Source organism: Cetorhinus maximus, chromosome 6 (genome assembly GCF_964194155.1).
Source record: "Cetorhinus maximus chromosome 6, sCetMax3.hap1.1, whole genome shotgun sequence".
NCBI lineage: Eukaryota > Metazoa > Chordata > Chondrichthyes > Lamniformes > Cetorhinidae > Cetorhinus > Cetorhinus maximus.
In genome coordinates, this window is record NC_135884.1 from 39500384 (window position 1) to 39526416 (window position 26033).

The window sequence follows — 26033 nt, forward strand, 5'->3', positions numbered from 1 at the left end:
TGTCATCAACAATGTAGTAGTATTCATGACTGCAGCAATCCCAGTGTCTAATTTCCAGATGTTTCTCATCTTCTCATTGATACGTTTTATTTCCTATGCATCGACTATGGGTGACAAGATTCTCCCACTGTGCCAACTATAAAGCAGTGAGCATGTTAATTCTGCAGTATGATGAAATGTATGCAAAGCTGTTACTTTATCATGGTTATATTCACCAGCTAATGATTCCATAACAACCTAAACCACCCAGCTAGGAACACAAAAGTAGGTGCTATCCTGATCTTATACAGTCTTACTGACTGATGTGACATCCATTGTCCAAATGTGCATATCATTCACTAAAGATCAAGTAATCCACTGCAAAAGAGAGGTCCAGCACTAATGATATTTCAGGGGCCAGGCACCCAACTTGCAACAAGATAAAGAACTTCTGCTACTGCAAAGTGTGAAAGTATTCTGAAGTATTTCTGGATGTGTTGTGTGTTCCTGAATTTGGCAGAGAGTGTTGCTGCATATTCAAAAGGGAGGACAAAGGATTTGGTGACCTGTACACAGAGGTTGAAAAAGGTATGGACAGAGTAATGGCAGTACCTCTGGGTCTGCAGTTTGACGCAAAGATGGAGAAAATGCTGCACAGAAGGCAAGCTCTGCATGATGCCCTCTGCCAGCTTGGAGGCAGATTCTTCCATCCTTGGCAGTGACAGGGGGCTGCCTGGAAATGTCACATGAAGATGTATTCACTGACCTCAACCATCTGTGTGAGGTTATTAGTCTTTTGTGGCACTGCTGCCAGGTCCTCGGATCCAAATACTGGGTGCTGTCCTCCCTAGCGATCTTCATACCCCATTCAGCGTTCTGCAGGCATTAGCAGACAGCCCAGAGGCTGGCTCAGCGAGGCGGTGATTGCAACAATGAGGATGGGGAGTGGGGGAAGTGGTGCAGCATGGACTGATATTATTCTTGCAAAAACATCCCACTCCTCCTGAGGAGGCCTCCTGGCCTTAAAAATAATTTACGAATGTCTTTAGGTTTCTTCCTTTTCATCACCAAATCCAACTGGGTATATTATGAATGGCGCATGCTTCATCCAGTTACTCCTAGTAACACATATAATGAGGCTATCTGGGTTGTCACAAGGCCAATCGTTCTGTACAGCCCTCACCACTGCACCCCATGGACTTAAAGGAGCGGTCTTGAACGGATAAGATGCCTGTTTTAGTCATTAAATACTGGATCTGGCTGGGCCACATAAAGCACAGTCAGGTTCTGCTCTCATCTGCTAAAACTGCTCACTATGCCAGGATCAGCCTGGAAGGAAACGATAACCCCTAGATTATTTTCTCCAGTGTGAACCAACCACTTAAGATCCTCTCTGTCTCCTCCACTTCACTTTCAAAAATAGGTGCAAGCTGTTTATGGACTTCTTTGTCAATAAGATTGAGACGCAATCAAAGAGTCAACATGGTTTTGTGAAAGGGAAATCATATTTGACAAATTTGCTAGAGTTCTTTGAGGATATAATAACCAGAGTTGATAAAGGGGAACTGGTAGATGTAGTATATTTGGATTTCCAGAAGGCATTCGATAAGGTGCCACATAAAAGATTATTGCACAAGATAGGAGCTCACAGTATTGGGGGTAACATATCAGCATGGATTGAGGATTGGTTAACACACAGAAGACAGAGTCAGGATTAATGGGTCTTTTTCAGGTTGGAAAGATGTAACTAATGGAGTGCCACAAGTATCAGTCCTAGGGCCTCAATTACTTATTATCTTTATTAATGACTTGGAGGAGGGGGCAGAGTGTAATGTATCTAAATTTGCTGATGATGCGATAACAGGTGGGAGGGCATGTTGTGATGAGGAAATAAGGAATCTGCAAGGGGATATAGATAGGTGGAGTGAGTGGGCAAAAACTTGGCAGATGGAGTTTAATGTAGGAAAGTGTGAGGTCATGCATTTTTGGTAGGAAGAATCAAAAGGCAGACTATTATTTAAATGGAGAGAGACTCCAAAATAGTGCAGCACAGAGAGATCTGGGTGTTCTTGTGCATGAAATACAAAATGTTAGCATACAGGTGCAGCAAGTAATTATGAAGGCAAATGGAAATTTTGGCCTGTATTGCTAGGGGGTTGGAGTTTAAAAATAGAGAAGTCTTGTTACAACTGTATAGGATGTTGGTAAGCCCACACCTGCAGTACTATGTACAGTTTTGGACCCCGTATTTAAGAAAGGATATACTGGCGTTGGAGGCAGTTCAAAAGAGATTTGCTAGGCTGATTCCTGGGATGAAGGGGTTGACTTATCAAGGAAGACTAAACAGGTTAGGCTTTTATTCATGAGGGGTGATCTTATTGAAACGTACAAGATTCCGAGGGAGCTTGACAGGGTAGATGTTGAGATGTTTCCATTAGTGGGGGAATCTCAAACTAGGGGACATAGTTACAGAATAAGGGGACATTCATTTAAAACTGAGATGCGAAGGAATTTCTTCTCCCAGGGGTTAATGAATGTCTGGAATTCTCTACGCCAGAGAATTCTGGGATCTCTAGATCACTGGAAGTATTTGAAGAGGAGGTAGATAGATTTTTGAAATATCAGGGAGTGGAGGGCTACGAGGAGCTGGCACAACGAGGGGTTGAGGCCTCGGGCAGATCAGCCATGATCTTATTGAATGGCAGGGCAGGCTTGAGGAAATGGCCCCTCATGGATTTGGAAGGTTCGGTTGAAGGAGACTTGGCAAGTTCCTACAGTGCACCTTGTAAATGGTACACACTGCTGCTATTGTGCATCAGTGGTGGAGAGTGTGAATGCTGAAGGTGGTGGAAATCAAGTGGGCTGTTTTGTCCTGGATGTTGACAAGCTCCTTGAGTGTTGTTGGAGCTGCACTCATCCAGACAAGCGGAGGGTATTCCATCACACTCCTGATTTGTGCCTTCTTGAAGGTGGACTGGCTTTCGAGAGTTAGGAGGTGAGTTACTCAATGCAGATTCCTAGCCACTGAACTGCTCTTGTAGTCACAGTATTTATATGGTCAGTCCAGTTCAGTTTCTGGTCAATGGTAACCCCCAGAATGTTGATAGTGAGGGATTCAGCATAGCAGTGCCACTGAATGTCAAGGGGAGATGGTTAGATTCTCTCTTGTTGGAGATGGGAATTGTCTGATACTTGTGCAGCACAAATGTTACTTGCCACTTTTCAACCCAAAGTCTGAATGTTGTCCAGGTCTTGTTGCATATGGACACAGAGTGCTTCGGCATCTGAGGATTCGCGAATGGTGCTAACATTGTGTAATCAATAGTGAACATCCCCACTTATGACCTTATGATGGAAGGAAGATCACTGATAAAGCAGCTGAAGATGGTTGGGCCTAGGCCACAACCCTGAGAAACTCTTGCAGTGATGTCCTAGGACTGAGATGATTTTCCTCCAACAACCACAACCATCATCTTTTGTGCTAGTATGGCTCCAACCAGTGGAGAGTTCTCCCCCAATTCTCACTGACTTCTAGGGCTCCTGATGCCAGGTTCATTCAAATGCTGCCTTGATGTCAAGGGCAGTCACTTCACCTCATCTCTGGAATTCAAAACAGTATCAAAACAGCTATTACCAAACTCACAAATTACATCCTATTTAGCTGTGACAATGGTAAGTAATCTCTCTTCATCCTTCTCGATCTTTGGCAGTCTTTGACAAGGTTGACTATACCACCCTCCTCCAACATCTCTCCACTGTAATTCAGTAGGATTGCTCTCAACTGTTTCCATTCTTATCTAATAATAGCCAGATTATCACTTGCAATGGTTTCTCATCCCGCTCCTGTGCCATTACCTCTGGTATCTCCCAAGGATCCATTCATGCCCCTTCTCATGTTTAATTGAAACCACACAGATCCATTCAACAAAATGTGCATATCATTCACCAAAGATCAAGTAATCCACTGCAAAAGAGAGGTTCAGCACTAATGATATTTCAGAGGTCCAGCTAAGCTCCATAAAATTAACATCCAAAACTCTGCTGCCCCTGTTAATTGTATATTAATTGTGTTTAATTGTAAATGCTGCCCGTCAGCAACATTATCCAAAAGCAGCATTAACTTTCACATGTACACTGATGGTGCTCAGCTCTACCTCATCACCATCACACTATCCACTCTTCCACTGTTGCTAAATTATCAGGCTGCTTAAATCAACACCCAGTACTGGATGAGCAGAAATTTCCTCCAATTAAATATGTGCTAAACTGAAACCACTGTCATTGGCCCCCATCCCAAAATCCATTCTCTAGCTACTGATTTCATTCCTCTCGCTGAAAACTAAGATTAAACCAGCTGTTTGCAACCTTGGTGTCATATTTGACCGGAGATAGGCTTCTATCTGCACATTCACTAAGTGCACCCATTTCCATCTCTGCAACTTCACCTGACTTCATCCCTTGTCTCAGCCTATCTGCTGCTGAAATGCTCATTCATGCCTTTGTGACCTCTAGACCTGACTATTCCAACACCTGGCTGGCCTCTCAACATGCTACACTCCATAAACTTAAGAACATCCAAAACTCTGCTGCCCCTGTTAATAATATATTAATTGCATTTAATTGTATGCAAATGGTGTGCATTAACTGGACATTCATAAATAGACACAGACTAAAATTGGGTTAGGAGGTGTAATGTGTAACTGTAAATAAATATAAAAGTGTGTAAAGATTGGTTTCAGTTCTATCCTTCATCATTTGATTTCTGAAATAAAGACCACTCATGAATCCTTACTGCAACAAATCCTATCATTTATCATGCCTGTGCTCACTGACCTACATTGGCTCCCTAGTCAACCAAAATTTTGATTGTGGTTTTCAAGCCCTTCCAAGGCCTCACCCTCCCCTATCGCTAATTTTCTCCAGTCCCACAACCCTCATATCTGCGCTCATCTAAATTTGGCCTCTTGAGTATCTTCAACTTTAATTGTTCGACCACTGATGGCCATACCTTCAACTACCTAAGCCCTAAGCTCCAGAATTCCCTTCCTAATCTTCTGTCACACAGCCTTTCTTTCTTTCTTTAAGACTCTCCTTAAAAACTGATCTTTTTGACCAAGCTTTTGGTCATCTAACCTAATAATGCATTATGTGGCTCGGTGTCAAATCTTGCTTTATAAAAGGTACCTGTGAAGCACCTTGGGACATTTTCTTATATATACACATAGCACCTTTTAATGTAAGTTGTTGCTGCTGCTGTTTACCTTGTTGAAATATAGCCTTAAATTCCACAAATAGCAATCCCACCATTTAAGCCAGCTAGTGTCTACAATTGGTATTTGACAGTCAGTAGGAGGGCACGATACCTGCATTGGGCCACTTGGTAAGAAATGTCATTTAGAGCAGTTTCATTGGTCATTGTCAAGGTACACAAAGAAACTGTACTCCAGCAGGGAATCAATGCTGTTAGGAGGGGAGGGGAAAACATAACAATGGAAAAAAAAAAGTAATTTATGACTGAAATATTACAAATTGAACAGAAGAATTGTCTTATTTATGTAACAAATATTAGTGACAAGTTAGGATGTAATTATGCAAAACTATTGGTGGAAGGCTGGTCAACAAACTAAACAGCTAAAAAGTTCTCTCTTTTGGATGCTGGCTGTTCAGGTAGTTATATCAACTGAGAACTGTTGCTCAGATAATAATAGTTTTGAAAGGCATTTAACAAGCCAGTAGTATGGTTCTGTATGTGCCTGGTCAATAAATTGCTTTTGATTTCCTGTGGCTTATAGCTTAACATTTCAAAATGTGAATACAGATATGCCCAAGGCACTAGTTCTAATCAATGTTCAACAACCTCAAATAGGTATAGCTCAGTTAAACTGATTGACGATAAATATGTTGAACTTAGTAAATGATTCAGTTCCCAGAAGATTTCAATGTACTTCACCTTCAGCTACATAGGCAATTGTCTTTAGCACAGTTGTGAATTTGCTAAAGGGAATTGGATAATCTCTTGAAAAGGAGAAATTTTCAGGGCTGTGATGGAGAGCAGGGAAGTAGGACTAATTGGATAGCTTTTCAAAGAGACACAGACATAATGGGCTGACTATCATCTTTCTGTGCTGTACGGTTCTACAAGGTCTGCGTTTACTTTGCACCATACATCTTGTTAACACAGCTTTGCACTGAATGAGAATGGCTTTCTTTTTGCCAAAGAAGGGTGCGCGTGCCTTGTTAATCTTTATTAGGGCTGGCAGAGGGCATCTTGTGAACTTTGTGTGGCTCTTCTGTGACTCAAGTTTGACTCAATGTTTTATGAGCTACCCTGGCTATGCATTCATTTCTGATGTTTAAAAGTACAGAATAAGAAAATTTGCAATTAGTCATAACAATATTCTTTCTATATGTTGAAAAGCAGAAGATTATGAAGGCATATGTTCCAGATTTTAAAATTAATAATATTAATTAATATTAAAATTAATTAATATTAATATAGAGGATCAGTTAAGCTGAACTGAAATAAAACAAGAACAAGGGGATAGGAGTACAAGTTGAAATGTGGTAGATTCTGGCAGGACAACAGCAACGTGCACTTATTAGAGCCTTTAACATAGTAAAACATTCCAAAACACTTCACAGAAGCAATATCAAACAAAATTTGATAAGATGTTTTTAGGGCAAGTGTCCAAAATCCTGGTCAAAGTTTAAGCTTTTAAGAAACATCTTAAAAGCAAGGAGAGAGGTAGAGAAACTTAGGGAGGAACTTCCAAAGTTTGGGACCTAGGCAATTAAAGACACAGCCACCAATGCTCAAGCAATTAAAATCAGCATTACACAAGAGGCAGGAATTGAAGGAGTGCAGAAACCTCAGTGGGTTATAGAAGTGGAGGAACTTACAGAGATAGGGAGGAGCAAGGCCACAGAGGGATTTGAAAACCAGGTTAAAAATTTTAAAATTGAGGTGCTGTTGGACCAGGAGTCAATGTAGGTGATGGGTGAACAGGATTTGGTGCAATCAACATATGGACATCAGGGTTTTGGGTAAACTCAAGTTTACAGAGACAAACATTAGAAAAGGTGATTACTATAGTTTACCAACGGAAGGTTGTAGCAGCCAGTCGCTCAGTTCTCTTCACGGAAAATTAGTAGCTTGAAGAGAAACATAATGTTCCAGATTTTACAGCCAGTGGCGCTGGTCATTCATTCCACTCACACATGTCCAGATTTTCTGTGGGCTATTATGCTGGAACTTGCATTAGAGGGCAGCAATCTAAACAGGGAATCTGAGACCTATGTGAACAACTAACAGGATGTCTCCTTTACCCATCAGATTGAAGAAACCTTACTGAGTCATACAGAGTCTAAACCAAAGTGCAAGTTAGAATATTAAATTCAATGTTAAACTGTGTACAGAAAGCGAAAGAGAGAATGACCAAGGTAAAAGAAATGCAAAATACTTTTAAGATTTTATATTTATAAAAAAAAAATTAAAAGCAGAAGTAATGAGAATCCACACTTGTAAAAGTTATTTTTCTGTGCTCAAGAGATGCTTGTTAGTAATTAAGACTTAACAAGCCATTAAAAATTAATTTACACTAATGAACAAGCTTTAACATTTCCTGGTATGTTTAGTGTGTATCTATCATGTAAGTTCTGCAAATTCAACCACTCCATGTATTTGAATGCCGAATCTCTGGGCAAGATATTGGTATAGAAGAGCGTCTGAGAGAAGCATGGCCACTCGCACGATAAATTCCCAGTTTCTGTGTTTAACTGGGCATGTGAGAATTCAGGAAGTTGCTGTCCGATTTACTCCATATAATTGAGTGCTTATAGCCTCATTGTTAATTCGACCGCAAAGTTCAGGCCATTATTAAATGTGACATAGGACAGAAGGAAAAGAGATTACATGGATCCACAATCTCTTCCAGCCTTGAGATTTTCTACATTTCTAGGCCAGGGAACATATATGAGTTGAACTAACTGTAATATATTTACTGCTTAATGCTGGGGATGTCGTACCATCTTCAAATACGTCACAACATCCCAATGAAGTTAGGGTCCAAATTCAAGGTTGCATTTCTAAAAACAATTTTTAAAAAATTAAAGCTGAAGATGTGTCAATATCGGTAAAGAGAAAAGACAGATTATGATTTCTCAGGTGTTTATTGTGTGGGTATATACCTAAAATTATAACTTATAAACAACAAAATTAAGTGAGACAAAGAGAGAGATAGAGAGAGAGAGAGAGAGAGAAAGAATGAAAGAGAAGGACCAGAGGGACTAAAATAGAGGGGCAGGGAAAGAAGCATGATTGAGGGAATGAGAGGGAGCAAAAAAAAGAGTAAATTACGGATGTGGAGGGAATGTGAAAGACATTGAGAGAAGGGATACGAGAGATAAATAATATAGGAAATAAGAGAATGGAGAATATGCAATCCAGATTTCACATAGATTGATGAAAACAAGGCATGTCAAAAGTCACTCTGATGGTTTTGTGTTTCAAAATTTATTTTGTATATTTGTAGCTACATTAGGAATATTCATGAGATTCCTAGCCCATTATGTTTAAGATTTATGGATTTTAATCAGCATACAATTTCTCTCTCTTGCTTTTACCAACTTGACCATTTCTAATTTATTACAATTTAAAACAAAACACAAACAGCTAATAACTATTTAAAGCAATCCCCACTTTAGCCCAAACTTCACTAACTGCCTACCCCTCCTTTTAAAACATCTGATTTATTTTCTAGTGTTAAATGGGAAGTCCTAATTTTCTAAATAAGTTCTCAATTTGGCTGCACCTAATTTAAATATTCTTGCTTTGAAAGGAAATCCTAATTTATATTCTGTATTTTATTATTCTAGCTTTGTGCGGAAAAATAATTGGAGTCAGATCGCCAGTGTCACGTGACACGGCCAGCACTATATAACTGTCCTAGATTTTATTTTTGTTACAATTTTGTCTGATATTAAGTTGTATAAAAATTATGGAAGTTCTTTCAAATCTTTTTATGCACTATTCCTTCTCAACTATACAAAACAAATATATACCCTATACTATCCAGCAGATATCTTAACTGACCTTGAGGTTTTATTGATGTAAATGCAGACATGACCTAGGACTTCAAATCCTGATTGCAGTTATCAGGAAACACATCTGCTACTTGTGCAAACAATGAAGAAGGGAGTTTCATTTTTAGTAGTCACCTGAATTCTGTACATTGAGTCAAATCATGCTTCTTCATATATTAATGTGCAACATACACACGCACAATGTATTTGCGTATGGACAATAAAATGAATTCACTAACAGACAAAATAGCTGTCATATTCAAAAATAGAAACAAAAGACACGTCTTGCTTGCTTCTCTGCAGAACAGTCATCAGTTTTTGGCATGCTGTAACAGAATCATCCTTTGCAGTTTCAGACTAATCTACTCAAGAGAAACACCAACAAACACATGCCTTCAATGCAGACCCCATTTCTAACATAATGCTTCAAAAGACAAACAACTTTTTAAAAGTCATAACACAGTGGCAACAGAGTTACATTGGTGCTGCAGCTCTCAATTAACATCGCTATTTGTGTATCTGGGGAGCCCAATAAATCCTGCATGAAACTGTAAATTAAACATCAGTTTCTTTTATCATCAAGTGCAAACACCTTGTAATTATGAATTATGCAAGTCTGAATTAGCTGTCTGATAACAAAAGGAAACAGCTGTAACTAATCCACAAGAACACACTTTCAGGCATACACTCTCTGCTAGCTACACTACAGAAATAAGGAAAATACTGTTAATATATGCAATCCTGTAAAGCAGTGACCATGTCAAAAAAAGATAAAGTTGTCTATCACATGGAGTATGATAGCACATCGCTCATAATGGACTAATAATTCAGAAATAAGGGTTACTGATCTGGAGACATGAATTCAAATGCCACTATGGCAGCTGCAGTTTAATTAATTAAATAAATCTGCAATAAGATGCAGTATCAATAATGTTGTCCATGAAACTGCCAGAATTTTGTAAAAAAAAAGACAGAAAATGCTGGAAAAACTCAGTCATATGGACTCGAAACATTAACTCTGCTTCTCTCTCTCTCCACAGATGCTGCCAGACCTGCTGAGCTTTTCCAGCATTTTCTGTTTTTATTTCAGATTTCCAGCAACCGCAGAATTTTGATTTTGTAAAGATAGGTGTGGCCTATGTGTGACTCCAGAACTGCAGCAATGTGGTTAACTGCCCTCTGAAATGGCCTGGCAAGCCACTCAGTTGTATCCAAGAGGCGGCTCACCACCACCTTCTCAAGGGCAATAAGGGATGGGCAATAAATGCTGGCCTTGCCAGCAACTCCCACATCACATAAATGAATATAAAATAAACATGATCTCTGTATCAGTATTCAAAGCACACTGTAGAATTACACGAGTTTATAGCCAAAGCTAAAAGTGTGTTTTAATTCTTTGTTTCAAACATTAATGAAAAAAATCTATATTAGAAGGAACTTGGAAGGCACACTAATGTGATACATTAAATATTGTATTGTTCACAGGTAAAAAAAGTAAAACATCAAACTGCTGAACATGAAGTTTCCAAGACCTGTTTCCATGTTCTAAATTCTATGGCCTGGATTTAATGGTGGCAATGGCAATGAAACGGTCAGCATTCACCATATTTACTCCACTGAAAATGATGGGAGCCCACACATGCGCAGAATAATGTGAAAATCCATAAGTTGCTGTCAGTGATTCTACACTCCTCCAGAGGATGCATATTGAAGTTCCCACAGAAAACAATCAAACTGATGAAATATTTCACTATTATACATTTGGTCTCACTGTAAAAATCCTTGAAACTGTTACATGGTGTTGAATGAGGTGTAGCTGAGTTTTAGCAGCATCTAATGTCATAATTACTGCTACACACGCACACACACACACACACACATTGCACCTGAAAAGCCAATATTATATTTATTGAACTTCAATTCTTTCCATTATAAAAAAAATTCCACCTATTTATAAATGTTTTTAAAATGTGTTTATAACATTTTAGCTTATATCTTAACCAGTCAATCATTTATTTTGCTATGTGAAAATTTAAATTAAAAGTGAAGGGATGCAGTGCATTTAACTTCCTAATTTTCTGCCTACGAGAATATCTCAATGTTATCAGCTACTTACTAACATCACTGCTGCTGGAGACCAGGAGATCCCCTTGGTTTGACACCAGATTTAAACTGCTGTCGAGAAAGTGGAAGTCTATGCCACACAGTGCGCTAGATCTTTGTGGGCAATGTTCTCCGTAAGCTGTGCAGCCATGCAGCAAGCCGAAAGCTCCATGCAGGCTACGCACAAGTCAGCCTCTAAGGTACCATACGCGCACGGCCACATGAAAAAATTTAAGGGGGGCATTCGCATAAATAAATCACCCACGCATTCCAAAAAAAAATTAAATGAAACGTTGATTGTGGATAGCTTTCTGTGGAGCCAGCAGCAAGTGCAGTTACTTCACTGCTGTAAGCAAAATCCAGCCTTCACTCAATGCTACACCAAATACACGCATAGTAAAGTTCAAACAGAAGTCATGGGATCCTTGCCTTATGAGAAAGTGTACCATTTTGAATATTTTAACAAGGATAAGACTAAAAGCTACAGTATTGACATATGGCAGAACCTATAAGGAAGAATCCTTCAAAAGCAACTCCACCCGAATTAATTATGGAGACAAATGAATTGCCACTACTTTTATACCAAAACCCCAAATTTGAGTGTATTACAAATTCAATACATTTATTTTGATGTCAGTTGTTTCTTGGCTGATCATTAATATTTCTACACCGCAGAACGGTCAAATAACCAGAAATATCATGCTCCCCATGGTGTTTATAATCTGTTTATCAGTGGCACACCTATTCAATATGTATGATTAATTAAGTACTATTATGACGACAGGATAGTCAGACATCAACCAAACCATTCATGATATGGTACTTAGTCACGATGAATCGCTTTTACTGAACAGATAGACAGTACTACATCTAAATATGCTAAAGGTCTTCTATATTGTGAAGGAATCTGTTATTTCAAAGCTTGTATTTTCTGAGACAGACCCTAATCGAAAATGGAAACTGAAAAGTGAAACTGAGAAAGGAACTGAGCCTTCCAGTGCCTAAGGAAATGAAGACTGAAACTAAGATTGGAAACCAAAACTCCTGGGAGACCGAAACTGGTCGAAATCATATGAAAGGGCACAGAGCCATCACAACTCAGATGATGATCCCAGTGGTGCAGTACAGGCAGGCTGAAGACAATGGAGGCTAGATCTAGAAACTGAGAATAGGCAAATATACAGTTGTTGCAGCTATTTCTGTTACCTGAAGATAAGATTGGTGGATCTACACCATCCAGACCATCGTAAACAGAGTTGAGGTTCTGCAAACATGTACCATTCTTGGTGAAGACCATGCCTGTGGAACTTGGGTTGGCTGTGCATTGCTGTCAGCTGGGGACCAGGTTAAATCCTAGAAGAGGAGCTTCTTTGTGAGAAAGCCAGAATTTTAAAAGGACTTTGTGACTGGGATTGATGACATATATGCTGAAGGGACTGTCAAGCCAATTCATAAGATCTGTCTTAGTTGTATCTGCCATTTAGTGTGTCATTTATAATTGACCACAACTTGCCTGTTAATTCATGTTTAACTTATGTTAATTCTGCGTTTTAGAGTATAGGCGGTTACCCAAGATAGTATTTAGTGTTTGTCATTTGTTTGACTCATATTAAAAATTTTGTTTTAAACAGTGGAATCTTGTGGCTTCATTCTTTCAGTAAATAACTGGGATTTCAGACATTTGTAAAAAAAAAAGTTACTGGTCTCAAACAAAATCAAAAATATACACACCAATAAAGCAAGCTGACTATATATATGGCATTTGCTAATCTGGCTTTTATTTCTGGTATGTTATGAATGGAACAGCAATATCAAAATAGTAGCATTGTTAAGCACTGGGGAACAAGTCAAAATGAGAAAAAGAATATTTAATAAAAAGCCTAATTCTGTTTGCCTCATGATTAAAATGCCTCAATTCCAAGAACTATTTTAATAATTTCAGAAATTCTTGAATTTCTGGGTTGCATCATCTTTTTATTTCATGCTTTTCAACCTTGGTGGTACGCTGCATTATTGGCCTGAGCTCTTCATCTATGTTTAAAAACTATAGGAAATCTTCTAAAAGAATCAATTTAATTTTAACTCTATCTTTAAATCACTACAAACTGGGTAAAATGTAACGTCCAAGTAGGTTTTCTAATACTGTTTTATGCAAATTACTTATGGATGACAAAATGTAGTGCTGAGATATTTGACTGCTCTAGTCGACCATAGAAAGTAACTGAACTGTGGGCAGCTGGCACAGTTCTACTGAGACATGTAAAGTAGCAACACTCTTAAGGCTCAAAAGCAGGAGTGTGCGATATGCAGCTTCTGACACCATTTACCACAAACATGGATTTTTCTTGTTTTTCTCTCCCAGAGCAAAACTAATGCTTTTGTGTGAGCACTGTGTCCACAGTAGCCAAAATAGTGTTGGTATAACCTCCTGTGGCTTTTCTGAAGTTCAAAGTAGTCTGCCTGTTAATAAATTTTTTGTCCACTTTATATTCAATGTAAAATAAAGAAAACTTCACAAACAAATGTATTTTAATCTATTTCATGATTCACGCTAAATTTGTTAAAATGATTTCAAATGATTCACAGCAATTGATTACATATTTTTTCCTGATTCATTTCTGGATGTCACAAGTTAATATCAGTGTGTGAATATGATTGCACATCAAGGACATAAAGTGCACTGAAATCTGCAGTTAGCACAAAACTGATCAGAATTGAATCAACACTCTCACCCTCCTTCTTCTAGATCAGAACATCATGTCTTTATAAAAAGGAAATGAATGCAAGATTTCAGATTAATTATGGATCATCTTTCATTCAAAGTTTTACATCATTATCTCAATACTTTAGATTACATCTTTATAAACACGCGCAGGTATTCATTTGTTCATAAAACTAATTATGCTTATTTTAAACTGCATAAATTCATATGATAAATTAAGTTTGTAAAAGTTTAGAATGATGCCCTCCATTTCTGTAATCTTGCCTAGCCTCGAGATATTTGCGCTCATCTAACTCTTGCCTCTTGAGTATTCCTAATTTTAAATCGCTCCACTACTGGTGGCTGTGCCTTTAGCTGCCTAGGCCCCAAGTTTTGGAATTTCCCCTACACCTCAGCACCTCTCTACCTCACTGTCCTCCTTTAAGGCACTCATTAATACCTATCTCTTTGACTAAGTTTATCAGCTCACCTAATGTCTCCTTTGTTACAAAGTTTAAGTTTATTATGTTTTGGGACTGTTTTTTAAACATAAAATGGAGTATTAAAGGGGTCATGTGATCTGCTCCAAATCCTGCTTAACAACAAGTCTGGGTGGCTAGGTTGTTTTGAGGACAGCAGGGCCAAGATTGATTTACTGGGAAGAATGTGCAAGATGTTCACAACTGTGGACAAAGGCAAGGGCATCTGTGATTATTCTGGGTAAACTGTTCATCTCCAAGTCTCATAGGGAGGTATGAGGAATGTCAGGTTTTATAGACGGTTATACTTTAAATCATCTATTTAATTTCAAGATAGGACGGAGTTCAGGGTCTAAAGGATAGCTAATTAGCATTTCTACCTGGATACAAGGCCTATGTGATTCATGTTGCCATGGAGATACTTTGTGAGCAGACGAGTGCATAGCAAGCCATTGTATTATCAGCTAACAGTGTTTTTTCCCTTAAGATATCCCTGAACCTTACAGATGGGTCAATCTGCAGGAATCTAAGTGGGAGGGAGAGAGAAAGTAGGCAATCTTATGAGTAAAAGTATACTTTGTGCTAAAAAGTGAACAGAGAAAACTATATTCTACCAAAAGTACGTGATAAATAGTTCAACTTTTATACAGTTCTATTGTATATCATTCTGGACTCCTAAATTTGACAGTTTTTATTGCTGGTGCATTGGAAGTTTCTCTTAGCATTTAATGGAGGAAATATCTTGCAGATGAATGTGGAATCTCAGAAAAGCTAAGGATTGTACTGAATATCCATTTTTTTCTACTTTGCATTCTCAGAAGAGCTGTGATAGGTAAAAGGGACAAAAATAATTGAAAGCAAATTCCTGCAGCTAAACATTGGTAAGACCAAAGTAAACCTTGTACAAAGTCTATACCCTCAACATCAACTGCAATGTCATCCTCCTCCTGGTCACAGTCTCTCGTTGAACCAGACTGTAACCTCAGCTTCCTATTCAACCCCAAGCTGAGCTTCCAACCCTTTTATTACAAAGGCCAACATGACACACTCACATCAGTTTGTATGTTGTGGAAACCCTTATCCACTTCTTTGTCACTATTCCAATGCTCTCATGGTTTGCCTCCCATCCTCCAACCTCTGTAAACTTGTTTATCCAAAATTCTGTTGACTATAATTTATCCCACACCAAGTCTCTAACAAAAATGCAATGGCTCCCAATCCATTGATCTCTCAAATTTAAAATTCTCATTCTGATGTTTAAATTCCTTCACAGCTTTTCCCATCTCTCTAACCTGCTCTAATTCACCACTCCAAACTCTCTTCCTCTGATTCTGGCCTCTTTTAGACCTCCATAAACTTTACCCCATCATTGATGCCTATGTCTTCAACTCTCTAGGATCCCACTCTGGAATCTTCGCCCTAAACCTCGCCATCTTCTCTATTTCTTTCATAAAATCCCCCTTAAAAACCACTTCCTTAACCATACTTTATATCACCCCTCCCAATATTTCCTTCAATGGTTCAGCACTTTGTTTTTATGCTTCTGTGAAGCACCTCAGGACATTTTTTCCAGTGCGTTGAAGGTGTTATATAATGCAAGCAGTTTCTACTACTGTTGAGCTAAAACTTTGTTAAATGCATTTAAATGGAAGGTGAAAAATGCAAAGCAATGATTTATCACTGGAATAATGTGCACATGTCCTTAAGTTTACGTATTACAATCAAACCTCAACAAGTCCTTTAATTTCCAAGAAAGCACTGTAACATGTGTAATTGTGACAATTAACTGTGTTTCAGGTCACTTGATTAGAAGTAAGTTTTTGTTCTGTCTTCAGCAAATGTTGTATGGAAGTGACCAGTGATTCAGGTATGATGTTGGGCAACCTGATCTGTTTCAATTGCAGGATTCAGTTTCTGAATGGATACTGAGGAGTAAAGGTCCAGAGAATTTTAAGCAGGACGAGAAAATAAAAGGAGAACGAGATGCAAAGGAAGAACATGAATAAAGGCAACAAGAAACAGAATAAATATAATGTGGATGCAACACATACCAAGATCTGTGTTGTAATTCAAATATAGTACAGTTAAGTCAAAGAATAATTTGGGCATATATACTGTATATCTCAACAATATTATTTATTTGATCAATGCATATTTTTATAAAACAACCGAGAGTTATTGCCAAGAAATAATTTAGCCAATGAATTCAGGCATCAGTGTTAAATTTCACTGAAAATTAAGCAGATTATGACACTCAAATGAACTCCAAAATGAGTTGGCTGCTTCAATGTCGCTTGCTGGGGTTTCTTATTTTCTAGAACATCTAGTCTAGACTTTTCTCTCAATGAGGTATAATGAATGCTAATTTTCTGGCATAACCCATCTACTATAATAAACAAATGCATATTCAGAGGTATTCTTACAATGTTTAGACCAACTTTCATGGAATCCTGTTTAAAAAAAATTAAAATATATTTACCCCAGTAAAGGAGAGGACTTTTAAAAAAAAATTCATTCAGGGACGTGGGCATTTTTGGCAAGGCCAGCATTTATTTCCTATCCCTACACAACTGAGTGGCTTGCTAGCCATTTCAAGGGGCATATAAGACCCAACAAAATAGCTGAGAGTCTGGACTCACATTTGGTCCAGATTGGGTAAGGACAGCAGATTTCTTCCTCAAAGGACATTACAATGTAAACCATTTTAAAAAAAATAAACGACAATTTAGTAATTTCATGGTCACCATTACTGGTACTCAATGTTCCCTCTAAAATGTTCTTGTGAGCAGCCAGTCAATTTTTTCAACGTGGTCCTTTAATTTTTTTTTTGCATGTGGTACTTAACAAAGGAAGGTAGCTTTTTATTCCAGACTTTATTTAAATAACTGAACTTAAATTCTCCGGCTCTCATTTCTTTATACATTTACGGGATGTGGGTGTCACTGGCTAGGCCAGCATTTTTTGCCCATTCCCAATTGCTCGAGAAGGTGGTGGTGAGCTGCCTTCTTGAACTGTTGCAGTCCCTGTGGTGTAGGTACACCCTGTGCATGGAGGGATTTGAACTCGTCTCCAGGTCATTAATCCAGGTCTCTAGATTATTTGTCCATAACCACTATGTTACGGTACCCATACCAGCTCTGCCAAAGAGAAGAGAATCTTATTTTTAAACTTGCTGATACCAGAAAGCTGAGATTAAGCTCCAGTTGGCCCTCTCTCCAGTAACACTTTAAAACTGGAACAATGGAACAAGGGTGAGCAATTTCATGAACCTGCCTTGAATTATCTTAATCCACCTCCTTGGTAGTAAATGTTACTGCCAGTATTAGTACCTAGAGAAGATATTGTCTGTATACATACTGTCCAATGCATGATCAAAGCTGTGCTATATTAACTTTCACTCATTTTAGGCCCTAATCACCATTATTGTAGATGATAATTGTCAGATGCACAAAAGATAGTCACAGTGCAGATTAAGACATTTGTGATGTTGTCATTATAGTCTATCAATAAGTAACCAGCAATTGATTAAAATAAAGCAGAAGTAAATTCTATATCCAAGAAATCTTATAAAATGAAACTTTATTGCTGGGTGCTCCAACAGCTTAAATCACTAAGGGCATAAATTATGTTTCTGCGCTATTAGTAATTCTATGGGTCATGTAGAATTAAACCTGAATTTCTGCATCTTGCATCATTCAATTCAAACTGCTTCGTACTTATACGACAAATGTATTTAATTGTTGATTAACAACCTCCAAAGAACAATAATTTTCACCACTCATTACCAAATCATTAATAAATTTTAAATTTGTATATCAAGACAAAAAATTCTGACAGCGTTTGGGATGAAAAGTGGATAAAGGAGCGAGGGGTGGTGTAGTGTTATGCTAAATCATTTTCTTCCTCGAATTTCTCTCCAAGCAAAAGGTGACATTCCCAGCAACAATGCTTTATCACTGCATTGCTATCAGCTGCTATTGTTGGGTGTTTCTAGTTCTCCTTTCTCCCCCTCCCAAATTCAACTCAAGCTTCCTCTGCTGTTTTGAAATCAGACACAGCCTTACAGTATGGATAAGGGAGAAGTCATTTTATTTATTTAATTGAAAATGGGATGGAGCTGTTATTTAACTACAATATCACTGGAGGAGTTGAGTAACAGTAGATAAACATTCTGGTGCAAATGAGAAAGAAGAAAATATATTTGTGAACACCAGAATACAAGCTGAAATGAACACAGATGTTTGATGGATAGAAGTTCTATAATATTGACCTTTATCTTTTACGATAGGTGTGGATTTTCCCTTTATTGGAAGGAATTGGGGTGGTATTATATTAGGTTATCCACGTATAAGTTATGTATATAAATGATTTCTCTGTTCTTCCTAGCAGTGTTATAACTCTTCGGCAACACACTGCAATTTGTGAAGCCTAATAAGTCATGGTTATATTTTGGACATAATTGCTAGAGTGTAAGACATACATTTAATCTCTCTACCAAAACAGACCAAGATTCCTTTGATCTTTAAATTATGTTCCATTGTAACTTTGTTTGATGTTTTGACAAAATAGTTAAAGGCTTGTTTTGCAGATCCACAACAATCTAATTTACAAGAGATTTACACAAATGTCAAGTGTATCAATATTACTTTTTTACCCAAATTAAATAAATTGGCACATTATTTATTCAGAGCTTGGGATTTACAGTGACTTTAAATTACCAATTTATTGTTCAAGCCTTTTAGATTAGTGAAGTTTTACATTAAATTACCTTCTTGCAAAATAATTCATCGTGTGGTACAAGATGTGGCTTACCCAAGTAACATCTAAAATAACTGCTTACAATTTATTTGAGTATTAAGTGTGGAACACTGAAATTCACCCAGCAAGAGTAAAGCTTTTTCAGTTCTCCACTTTCCGAGATAAGGGTCTAAGCCAAATTGCAAAGAACAGGCATAATATTTCCTAAAGCAAATCAGACAAGTCCAGATGACAACTGTGCCAGTAGGGACAGTAAATACTGTATGCAGTACAAAAAGGTCGTTATCCCAGGGTAGGATGAAATGATCTGTGGTAACAACTACGGTGTGCAGTCTATAATTACACGGTGACACGCTAGTGCAGGTCCATAAACTATGAAATGTTCTAATTGTATTAACATATTCTTTAATCTATATATTGCGGCTGAAAGTAATATATTTGAGTTCGATCCAGCTATTCCTAGTGTTGAATTTGAAATGTTGCGTTGTAAGTAATGACCATTGTGAGCGCCACTTGGCGGTGACAGTGATCAATACATGAGAATGATGACGCCCCCATGTTCCACATCAGAGTGCAGGTATGATTATTTGTCTATTGCGATAGAGTTCCTAAAAATGAGCAGATACAGCCAAGGTCGATTTGCGACGTGGTTTATTTAATGGCATTGTTTTCCTCGACATGCCAGTCTGTGCTGCCGGGCAATGATAAAATGTGCGCATCTCTGAGAACAAAGGGCAATTCACAGATCTTGTCATAACGATGCGTTTGAAATCAAGTTTTTGCATTAGCTGGGCAGAGTTTAGCTTGATTACAATTTCTGAAACCGAGCCATAAAGCCAAAAGCAACCGCAAAGTTGGCTTAGCTTCCCCGCCATGATTAAGAAGTCACCTTGAACTGCTAATTATTGGTTCTATTTAAAGGGCAATAAAGTGCTTCTCTGCAGACTGGCTCCTCTGGGCGCCCTGGAACTGGATGGGGACTGGTACCGCAGTGAGAAGCAAAATAAGCACTCAGATCGATCCGTTTCCAGCATCTCCAACGACAGATCTAAGGCATCAGCAATGTCAAAAACTGCTTGCATTTTTGCCATCAGCTGGTTAACACGAGGTTAAAAGCTGTTGCAGAAGATCGGTGCCCCCCTGTAACTAGAAAGGTTGCTAATGCTTTGAGGCAGGGATTTTTCATCCTCCTTGGGCTTGACTTACCTTTTGCTGCCTCCTCGCCATGTCTGTGGGCTGTTTGGCATTGAATGGGTAGGCGATGCATCTCATCACAAAAACGTACAACTGAAGCTTTCTCTTTCTCTCTTCCTCTTCCTTCTGCAGCCTCTCGAGCTCCTCTTTCTCTTTCTCACTCACCACCGAGGGGCTGGGGCTGGACGGTCGAATGCTGCTGCTCCGGCTGCTGGGTTGCAAACCCCCGCTGCTCTCGCTGGTCCTGCTCGGGGACAACCGGCTGCCCGGGGCCGGAGCCTGCACCTCCTTGCTCTCCTCCTCTACTATCTCCTCCGATTCCTCCTCACTAGACGATGGGTCCAACATCGTGGTGCGTTACCTGGAAACACACACTCTCTCACTCACACACACACACTCAGACACAGAATAGAGCAGAGGAACAGTAACTGCAGGCACTGTGTGCGAGTAAATACAAGCAAGAAGAGGAAGCGAGCTCTCCTGTGCTTTGCACGGATTGTCAGCAGGGCAGGAAGCCGATTGCTTACGTTTTTGTGATTTAACTCTCCTCTCACCGACAGAAGGTATTAGGGATGTGCACAGCTCAGGATCGAGGCTTTATTCATCCACAATCCCTTTCTGCCTGCCGGATTCTGTCAATAAAATGTGATCGATGGTCACCACTTCCTGCTACAGACAGGTCTGCAACGCAGCTAAAAACGAAGAGAAAAAAAAATAATAATTAGGACGGTCACAGAGGAGAACACCTATTAACTGCAGAGATGATTCGCTTAAAGATCTGATCCGACTCACAATATGTAACAACATTTCACATGCATTGTACCCGAGGAGGGATATATCTCATGTCCAAAGTATTGAACTGGAACAGTAAAATAATTAGTTTCATTGGAAATTGGTGTCATTGAAATTCAATCCCCACTTTATTTAAACTGTTAATTTATAAATATGATACAGTTCACAAAGAAAAAGGGAAATAAACAAAAATAATTTCCTGACTATTGGGATAATTCATTTTGTTTAAAAAAGGATCTATGATTTTGTAAACAGAGGGTGAAAGTAGATTGTGTGAATTCAGTCATTCTCGGAAACAAAATACCCACATCGAGAAGTTAAGTTTGGAGCATTCCGTAACCATATGACACAATATAATACTATATAGTACACAAATACACAGCACTTGTTAGGGTTCATATGAATATGTGCACACAGGCGGATTTTCTACTGGAATCTTCATTCCAATCACGGGGCATCGCTTCCCGAACATCTTTTCATATAATTTAAATTCCGCAGGTTTTCTACGTGCTTAGAGACACAATTGTTAAATGTTTCACATAAAACAACCCAACATTTGAGTGGATTACTTTCAGTCTAAAAGTAGTTCTCACCGGAATTCTACTCTCTACTCCCCCTGCTGCAAAGTAATAATAAGACAGGCAGTGCAAATAATTTTAGAGACCCATTCATAAAATGTAAAAGCAATTTTCAAAGCGCGTTAAGATATTAAGAAATTTGTGCTTCAACATAGTATTCTCAGTTTTGCATACTTTGGACTTGCTTTTGTGCACAATTTTCAGGTTATATTCTGGCAGGAGGATGGAGCAGGGAGTTATGCCAGATCACTATTGGTGTTTGCCATTGCCCAATTTTCCACCAGCATCCCAGCCCATGGTGGAAGTGCTCACTCATAAATGTTCAGCTATCATTAAATGAGGCGGTGATATCATCAGGAAGTTATGACCCGGATTTGCAGTCAGCGATGAAGTGACGATGCTCACTGCTGACCTCCAAGACAGATGCCCGTAAAGATCTAGCAAGCTCTGTGGTATGAATTGCACCTTTCATTTTGTCACCAGCTATAGAAGATGGCTGGCATCCAGCCAGCCACCACCATGTCTGGTGCCCAACAAGATGTCACTCAGCTCCTGACCTCATTACAGCCTTGGTTCAAAAATGGACAAAAATGCTGAACCCCTGAGGTGACAGTGTCTGCCCTTGACATCAAGGCAGCATTTGACCGAGTGTGGCATCAAGGAGCTCTCGCAAAACTGGAGTCAATGGAAATCAGTGGGAAAATGCTCTGCTGTTTGGAGTCATACCTAGCACAAAGGAAGATGGTTGTGGTTGTTGAAGGTCAGTCATCTCAGCTCCAGAACATCACTGCAAGAGCTCCTCAGGGTAATGTCCTCAGCCCAACCATCTTCAGCTGCTTCATCAATGACCTTCCTTCCAACATAAGGTCAGAAGTGGGAACGTTCCACTGATGATTGCACAATGCTCAGCACCATTCGCAACTCCCGAGATACTGAAGCAGTCCAAGTCCAAATGCAGCAAGACCGGGACAATATCCAGGCTTGTGCTGACAAGTGGCAATTAACATTTGTGCCACACAAGTGCCAGACAATGACATCTCCAACAAGAGAGAATCTAACCATCGCCCTTTGACATTCAATGGCATTACCATCGCTGAAACCCCACCATCAACATCCTGGGGTTACCATTGACCAGAGACTGAACTGGACTAGAAACATAAATTCTGTGGCTGCAAGAACAGGTCAGAGACTAGGAATCCTGCGGCGAGTAACTCATCTCCTGACTCCCCAAAGCCTGTCCACTATCTACAAGGCACATGTCAGGAGTGTGATGGAATACTCTTCACTTGCCTGGATGAGTGCAGCTCCAACAACACTCAAGAAGCTTGACACCATCCAGGACAAAGCAGCCCGTTTGATTGGCACCCCATCCACCACCTTAAACATTCATTCCCACCACCACTGATGAACAGTGGCAGCAGTGCGTACCATCTACAAAATGCACTGTAGAAACCCACCAAGACTCCTTAGGCAGTGTGCGTGGGTTCCAAACCCACAACCCCTAACATCTAGAAGGACAAGGGCAGCAGATAGATGAGAACAACACCACCTGGAAGTTCCCCTCCAAGTCACTCACCATCCTGACTTGGAAATATATCGCCATTCCTTCACTGTCGCTGGGTCAAAATCCTGAAATTCCCTCCCTAATAGCACTGTGTGTGTGTGTACCCACACCACAGGGACTGCAGCGGTTCAAGAAGGCAGCTCACCACCACCTTCTCAAGGGCAATAAATGCTGGCCCAGCCAGCGGTGCCCACATCCTGTAAATGAATTTTTAAAAATCTAAATCCAGAAGATTCTGACAGTTACACTGAGTAAGAACAACAACAACTTGTATTTAAAAAGCACCTCTACGGTCATAAAATGTCCCAAAGCAGTTCACAAGAGTGTTATAAAGCAAACTTTTATGCTGAGCTAGATAAAGACACATAGGGTAGATGTCTACAAGCAAGGTCAAAGAAGTAGGTTTTCAGGAGTGTTTTTTTTATTCTTTCATGAGATATGGGTGTTACTGAATAGGCCAACATTTATTGCCCATCCCTAAATGCCTTCGAGAAGGTGATAGTGAGCTGCCTTCTTGAACTGCTGCAGTCCATGTGGTGTAGATACACCCACAGGGCTGTTAACCAAGGAAAGAAAAGTAGAGAGGTGCAAGGAAGAATTAAGTTAAGAGATTAGGGCCTAGGAAGCTAATGGCACAGCCATCAATGGTGCAGCAATTAAAATCAAGGATGGAATCATCCCAGATTTGCACTAAGTGCGGTAGCGGGCGGGGAAAATGATGCCTTACCCGCTGGCCGCAATAGCGGCTTCTCACGCTATATCATCCCATTAATTATGCATTCCTTGGAAACATGCCATTTTGATGGCGGGCAGGCTCTCATTCGCCCGCCATGCCATCATTTCTCCGCTTCATCACGCTGGATGCCATATTTAAAGTGCAGCCGCATGCACAGCTCTCAGTGCTTCCAGCCCAGGACTGCTGCATGGAAGACATGGCCCCGAATGGCAAAAAGACTGCGGCTCCAAGGTTTAATGACGTGTCCCTCGAGCGCCTTTTGGATGCCATAGAGGCTCGCCGTGATGGCCTCAACCCTGCTCTTGCCGTAGGAGGGGAAGCAACATCACCAATCCGGCTTGGGAGGCGATGGTCAGTGCCAACGCCCTGCAAAAGAGGACAGCCACCCAGTGCCACAAAAGGATGAATGACCTCCTCTGTTCCTCCAGGATAAGTCACTCTTCTCATCACTCTCAATTCACACACTCACAGACCCATCACACATCCACAGGGCCCTCACTCAATTCCAGTTCAAGGGGCATCACCATTCACTCTCTCACACACTGTCCTCATCCCGTCCATGGGACCACTGAACTTACCATCTGGCCTGGCAGACGTCCTGCTTACACTTTCTCCATCTCTACTGATGCAGGACAAGCTGGCATACAACAATAGGAAGAGGTCGCAGTCTGTTGGCGGAATGCCTGAAATCAAGCTCCTCAAGGACTTTGAAAACAGAGCCATCCAGCTGGCTGGTGAGGATCTGGACCGGCCCTGTGTTAACGGTGAGGTCGGCTGTGCTCGACCAACTGAGGATCCAGCAGTGGAACATCAATTAGGCAACTATGCTGCGAGTGATGTGTCCTGTTTCATAGGCCACTGCCATGTACTGATTATCTCCCCTTGCTTTCGCAGGCAAACCTGGGAAACAGCCAACAGAGTCCACAACACAGGGCCTCTAAGCATGCCCTGAAGAAACCTCTGACAGAGTGCTCACCCACACCCTCCACCAGCACAGAGGCTTGCACCTCAGTGGGACCTAGCTTTAGAGCAGCCTTGGGATCACAATCTGGTGAGCACAACGCACTGTCTGATCCACAGCAGGAGGCGGCAGGGACTTCCCAGGTCCCCAGCACTTGGAGGACTGCTGGAGACCAGAAAGTTGCTGAGTCTGAGTCAGGTGACGAACCTCTGGACTTGGTCATGTCTCAGTTGCTGGAGCTGCAAAGGCAAGCTCGGGAACATCAGGAAGGGATGTCCGCCGCCCTCCTTAGATTGTAAGGCACAATGGAGGAGTCCATACGCCTTCAGGCTGAGGTGATAGCGCTGGCAATGCAACGCACCGAGGTCAACATTGGTAGGATGGTGGCCACCATGGAGACCTTGGTCCAGGACGTCGCTCCTGCACTGCTGCTCAGGCTGAACTCCATCACTGATGCCATAGTTGGCCTCCAACAGTGTGTACACGAGAGGGTTGTGGGGGAGCGCGATCTCACTCCAGCTACCCCTTCTCCTCAAGGACTCAGCCAGGGGCTCTCCGGCACCCATAGGGAGGAGGATCAGCAGGTGCACACTCTGGGGCCATCCACCCAGGTGACTCTGGGAGTGTCCAGCCCATCTGACTCCCCTATTCCTGTGACACCAGCAGCTCCAGAGCTCAAGGAGGGTGCCACTGCCACATTGCAGGACCACAAAAGCAGGCCGGGGCCCTCCAGGTCCCAGCCCTCTAGAGGACACCCATCAAGGTCATCACAGACAGGGTGCAGCAGTCAGCAGGCTCCCCCTCTGCTGTGGATGTCCGGAGAGCACCAAGACATAGAGGCAGGGTTAGGAAGGTTAAGAAAATGTAACTCTTTCGAGTTATCAACAGTCACAGATTGTAACTCTTTCGAGTACATTCACAGTTCTTGGTTTCCGGGAGTGGGACATGAACCCACAACCCTCTGATTCAAAGGCGAGGGTGCTATGAACTGAGCCACAGCTGACACCTCAGTTAAGAAGATGTAGTTACACAGCCTGGGCATGGGTGTTAATCACTTGTACATAATGTTCACTATTGTAAATAAACTTTCAACAATGTTTCCTTGCC

At 40.4% G+C, this 26033-nt stretch overlaps 1 protein-coding gene across 6 annotated transcripts in view; it reads right to left on the reverse strand.

Annotated features, from left to right (window-relative positions):
• Nucleotides 1-20987, reverse strand: part of cadpsa (Ca2+-dependent activator protein for secretion a) — a 580082-nt gene extending 559095 nt beyond the window's left edge. For all 6 annotated transcript variants that reach the window (XM_078543642.1, XM_078543641.1, XM_078543639.1 and 3 more), the window contains exon 1: nucleotides 20308-20987. In XM_078543642.1, the coding sequence (XP_078399768.1) occupies nucleotides 20308-20643 (336 nt within the window). In that variant the 5' untranslated portion in view covers nucleotides 20644-20987. The remainder of the gene's footprint in view (nucleotides 1-20307) is intronic.
• Nucleotides 20988-26033: the final 5046 nt, after the last annotated feature.